The sequence below is a fragment of the Empidonax traillii genome, unplaced genomic scaffold (genome assembly GCF_003031625.1).
Source record: "Empidonax traillii isolate 1590-97213 ecotype Southwest subspecies unplaced genomic scaffold, ASM303162v1 scaffold1169:size251926, whole genome shotgun sequence".
Classification (NCBI taxonomy): Eukaryota; Metazoa; Chordata; class Aves; order Passeriformes; family Tyrannidae; genus Empidonax; species Empidonax traillii.
The window spans coordinates 211,991-217,990 of NW_020956362.1; the positions used below are offsets into that span (position 1 = coordinate 211,991).

Here is a 6,000-nt window from a genome sequence, read left to right on the forward strand (position 1 = left end):
TAGAGAGGAGGTAATCCGAAACTGGAACACTTTAAGTAGGGAACTGAGATCACAAGGAGAGCATAGTAGAATAAGAGAGAGGCTTTTTATAACAGCCCATTTCCAGTAAGCCCACGTAAAAAGACAGCCTTACCAGTAAAATCTCTGCAGTCTTATTATATCCCACCGTTTTAACTATTACCATTCTTCTCCCTCAAACTTTCTACTGCTGATTTGAGTCTTCACTTTCAAATACACAGTAAGAGTGTGCCCTGTCCTACAGTTGGTGTTTCCAAAACACATCTGGGGGACTAGTTCTTTTCAGAAAGAGAGGGAATTCAAAAATCAAGTCTTAATCCTGCCTGGTGTAGCACTCACATTAGTATTTCAAGGCGTTTTTCTTGAGCTGGCACATACAACTGACATTTGGACTTTTATAATTTAACACTTGCCAGTATAAACCAGCCACTCTGCAGCCAGAAAAATGTATTCCTTTGGTTTAGGCTGTTTTCTTATCTGAAAGAGACAGAAAGTCTGAGCAGGGCTCACCTTACAAACTTGCAGCAGCAGGAAGCAGAAGAGAGAAAACCCCGGGAAAATAGGAGGATTAAAAATAGGGAGGAAGGACAGAAAAAGGGGAAGAAAAATAAGGAGTGTTCTCTAATTGCTCCATGGTTTGGCTTATGGCTCACAGCTCTGATGATGGATCAGTACTGACGGACTTGCAGCTGTACACATCTGGCACACAGGTGTTTGTGTTAGCATTCGATAGCTAGACAGCAGCCAGATTTTTAATTGGGTTGGGAAGAAGAGATGAAATAGCAGCAGGAAAATCTAAATACACACTCAGCGATGCAAGTCCAAGTCTTGCCCGATGAGCTCTGCTATGCAGTTGTCTAGAGCCCTGCAGCCCAGACTCAATCTCTGGCCATGGCACGCACAGGGTCTCCTGGAGGGAAGCTGCTTCTACAGCTATGTGGCAGACAAACTCAGCTGGTGCTGAAAGGGCAACATTTGTCAGCACGCTTTTGATAGAACAAAGAATAGGAACAAACTTAGAATTGCAGAAACCTCATCCCTTATGCTGGAATATGCAGCAGCTCTATTCTCTCTTCCTTGCTTTCTACTGTCCCGCCTGGATGTGGAAGGATTGCATTTGCTTTCTTAGCCACCAGAGCACACTATGAGCTTGTGTTCAACTGGCTGTTCACCTTGACTCCCTGGTACTTTCCTGCATCATTGCTATAATTAGTTTTGTGTCATGCACGGAACCCAGATGTACTACAGATGCATTTTTGGTCAAGTTTCCAATCACCTCACAGAAGTCGGTGGCTATTGCTGCCTCTTCACTCAACTTGGGTCCAGATATAAATTTGAGTCAGCTACTAAGTTAGGATTAGATACTTTTGTGAGCTTGCAAACTGTTTGCTTTATCAACCAAATGTTACTCTCACTGCTCGCCACAGTGGCAAATATGATAACCTTTTTTCATAAAATCCTTTTGATTACCATTCACAAAGACATTGTTCTGTACACTTGATATCCTGTTACCCACCCTTTCAAACCCATCTGGGACAAGCATGACAGACCTATGATTATGTGGGCCAGACACATTAAAGTACTTGAATAATATTATTTTTTCTTTGATCCTTTCAAACCTTCCCATTATTTCAAGCTTTGATTAACACCAAATCAACAGATCACTTGAACCTCCTCTTTGAGCAACCAGGTTACAGTAGCAATTCTTGGTCTGACACACCTCCACATTTTCAAAGTTTAGTTTGCTTTTCCTGAGAGAAGAGCATTATAATTCTTTGACAAATGCCAGCACAGAGCTACTATTGACACAGCAACCACTGATTTCTCAAAGAGCTGTCATACTTGAAGTACAGTAACTAAACATCACAGATGCAAAGGTCAGGACAGTATTTGTGACACCTGTATACTTACTGTTCTCCTGATTTAAAAAGAGGTTTGTAGCAAACTGAAATCTCTTGTAACTGCTTTACAAACATGACAATCTTTTATTTTAGGTAAACAATCATTAGAAAGATTATTGTGGATTTTATTTCGTAACTTAGCACTCTCAAAAGAACTACTGAATATGTTACCTTTTTTTGGTCAAATTTGTTCAGCTTCAACATGTCTACAATTAACATGCATCATAGAATCAGAAACTTCTGGTCTCCTCAGCTTACTTCTGTATCCTGCTTTTTTAAACCATTTCTGCAGGGCTTTTCTCTCCACTCTAGGAAGCATTACTATCTTTAAATTCCATTCAAAATCCCTGGTTTGGGGGTGGGGGAATAAAAAAAAAAAAAAAAAAAAAAGTCAGTAGAATGATACAAGTTATTGGTGCCCTTTACTAAGGGTACAAAACTTTGCCTTTACATGTCCAATCTTGCTTTTAATTTTAGGTTACTGTGTTATAGACAGAGAACCATAGAAATAGCCAGGTTGGAAAGGACCTCTGAGATCAAGTCCAACCCTTGATCCAACACCACCGTGGTTACTAGAGCATGGCACTCAGTGCCACTCCAGTCTCACCTTAAAAACCTCCAGGGATGGAGAATCCACCATCTCCCTGGGCAGCCCATTCCAATTCCTGATTATCCTCTCTGTAATGAATTTCTTCCTATTTCTTCCTAATATCCAACCAAAACCTTCCCTGGCAGAGCTTGAGACCATGCCCTCTTGTCCTACTGATAGTTGCCTGAGAGAAGAGACCAACCCCCACCTGGCTACAACTTCCCTTCAGGGAGTTGTAGAGAGTGATGAGGTCTCCCCTGAGCCTCCTCTTCTCCAGCCTAAACAACCCCAGCTCCCTCAGCCTCTTCTCATAGGTCTTGTGTTCAAGGCCCTTTGCCAGCCTGGTTGCTCTTCCCTGGCTCTTCTTCTATTTGTTTTAATTCACTTGACTTTTGGAAACAATTCTACCATTTTCTCCAGTTCACACTGATGTTCCAACATGCTGCAGCAAAGCTACCTTTCATTCATCTTAGATAACCCCTCCTCAAGCAACAGTCATTCACACACTGCTCTCCATTTTCTTTTCTGACATATCAGATTTCCATCATTCTCAGCTTGACTGGAGAGGAGATGGTAAGGTAAAAGATTGACCAGAATTAGAACATGGCAAACCTTAGTACAGAACTAATTATGCTCTGTTAAAACCTGAAGAGCTGAAGTTTGTCAGGGCCATTTGACATTCACACTTTAAATTTACTTTCTTTCATATCCTTGCATATGAAAACACCAGGTAACTCAAGTAATCTCAGTCTTAACAAATAAAATTTCAGGGTCAGATGAAAAACTGAAATGTGTTTGTCTCTTCTTTATGCTTCCATTTTTGATTAGATAGATAACTTGTTTAAAACATGTAATTTGGAAACAGAAGTGAGTCTCCTCTCCGTACTGATTCTCAAATCCTTGTACATGCAGAGCGTTCCAAGCTGCATACAAACCTGCTCTTACCACTCAGTGGCAGTCACATCTCACACTAGTATTGTCTGGGGATTTCTATAAGCTTTTTATCTCAACTGAAGTAAACATACACCTCAATGCCCACAGAGCTGTTACATGCCTTCTTTGGGAAATGCACCCAGGATCAAGCAAATGGGCATTGAGAAAGCTGAAGGGTTAGTTAAGACTGTTGAGAACAGTCTTAGATGACTCTACAACCCTTTAGGCTGCAGAAGAAGACAATGAAATATCTACTTTAAGCTGATGATGAGACTGGAAGGGGATGAAAGAGAAGGGATGAAGGAGGAAAAGAGGAGAAATCAAGGCAAAGATCTATGGAAGAATTTTTTCCCCTTAATTTCTGATACAAGTAATTTGAAGGTCTCCTGATGGGGTCAGCAAAGATACACAATTGCTAACCTAGAAGGAAGATCACAACATCTCTATTAATAAGTTGTATGCCACCCTGTTTTCTTAAAAGACTTGATGCTGGTTTGGGTGGACAGAAGTTGCATAAGAGCATCCTGTAAGCAACCCTGAGGTTTGACAGCACCTGTCTGAAGCATTCTCCTTGACACATACCAGGCCTGTAGCAGGCTGCTGCTTTAAATAGTAGCCGCATACCAGGTGCTGACAGTCACTTGCTCCACAGGCAGCTAACATCCCCTGCTGTCTAGCCATACAGGCTCTCACAGTCTCACTTCGATCTGTTAAATCTTTCCCCCTCAGTAACATTTGGCCTGTTATCATTTATCACCTCCTTTTCACTCATCCAGAGAAGGGTTGCTCTGCTTGCTTCTGCATCAGGATTCTGCAAACTCCAGTGGTGTCTAAGACGAAACTACATTTCAGTGACTCAGCCTCTTGGAAATCCCCTTTTTACCTCAGAGAGGCAAAAGCACCACCATCCTATTCTTTTCCTGACAACAGTACAATTCCCATGCACCCTTTCTGGTTTGCGCAGGCTTTTGGATTCCAGCCTCAGGCTCCCCAGGCTTATCAGGTGCACAACTCCCAAACCCGGCAGATACCCTTTGACCCTCCTCCTGCCCCTCAGCTGTGACACCCCACCTCACTCTCTACACTAATCCCAGTTTCAGGTTAACTGATACCATACTTACCACTTCAGGTGTGCAAGACATTATTCACTGATTTTTAATAGCATTTGGGTTTGTTTTTATTAATACTGTGAACTAAGAAAAATCCCAGCACAACCCATTGACATTTTATTCTAACAGTTTTACGTTATCTCAGGGTGAGTTATGTTAGCTTGAGAAAGCTCCTCAGCTTTGAAGCTTTGACAAAATACCAGACAGTAACCAGATATAGTTTTGTATTTATAGCTGTTTCCATTAACACAGTTACATTAAGAGCTTGTTAATGATATAATTATCAAATTGTCTAATTATGAGTTTGCTTAATTTCTTTTGTGCACATGGAATCACTTATAATCACTGCCTGTGATCCCTTGAACACCTAAATTGAGATACAACATATCAAAGGCTTTTCTTTGGAAGTGAAATTTGTAAATGTAAGTACACTGCTCCCTCTAAAATTTTATCACTTCTCATCTCATCACATTATACATATTTCTTATGTACAATAGTTTAGATATATTGATACCATTTTTATGCTTGCAGAAAAATATTACAGACATACGAAAACAAACACAAATGCACCAGAAAAGTAAAAATCTGTCTTAGAGGGTGCTGAGTGCCCCCAACTGCTGTGTAGCCAAATCTAAACACATTAGAGCAGTCATGAAAGAACATTTATTCCGCCTAGGATAAAGGGCAAGAGGCAGGAGCACACCTCAGCTTTTCAGTTGGGAATAATTTCATGAGCAAAGTTGTTTGCAGATTTCTACTTCAGTTGCAAGATCAGCTTATGTTTGGTTAGCACAGTATAAATATTTGCTGTATGCAAAGGGAAAGAAAGAAAAAAAAATCCTGGAGAAACTAATGAAAGTAACAGGAATCTGACAACTCTCAGTGGGAACTGAATTACTCTGTCATGACTCTCACATACATCAAGAAGATAAACTGCCGTGCACAGGACACCTTTTTGCCAGGCAAAGCTCTTTTCTCCAGCCCTGGGGTAGCTGCACTGTTTAACTATGCCAACGCACAAGGTAGAAAGTGTGCTATGACGCAGCCTTTTTCTCTCAAGTCTGCTGCAATCATACCTGCTGAATTTCATTACACTGTCAGTGTGACTTTCTACACAAACTATAAACTAATGTGTATACTTCAGCATATGCTTCAGCTGCAATTCAGCGGACTCCACCTGCATCTGCTGAGGCAGTAATTGCATAGGGTTTGGTATTTTGTGCCAAGGGTAGTGACAGAGTCTGGGTTTGAGGGGTTGATGAGTGCAGGAAGATGAGCAGGGAAGATAGGAAGCCGTGGTCAGGATGGAAGCTGTTGGGCTGCTGAGTGCAGCTTTACATGAGGAGAGCTCCAACTCCACTCACTATGGCTTTTATAGAACCTGCTTTGGGCTGCTTCCACGCCAGGTGATCCAGAAGACACCTACTACACCAGCACTGACTCAAGCCGA

The 6,000-nt window shown here is 41.4% G+C and overlaps 1 protein-coding gene across 1 annotated transcript in view; it reads right to left on the reverse strand.

Moving 5' to 3' along the window:
* The window catches only part of KIF26B (kinesin family member 26B), a gene marked incomplete at its 3' end in the record, with an annotated part of 205,739 nt that extends 203,616 nt beyond the window's left edge, over nucleotides 1-2,123 (reverse strand). The window contains exon 1 of the mRNA XM_027905598.1: nucleotides 2,091-2,123. Coding sequence (XP_027761399.1) covers nucleotides 2,091-2,123 — 33 coding nt within the window. The remainder of the gene's footprint in view (nucleotides 1-2,090) is intronic.
* Nucleotides 2,124-6,000: the final 3,877 nt, after the last annotated feature.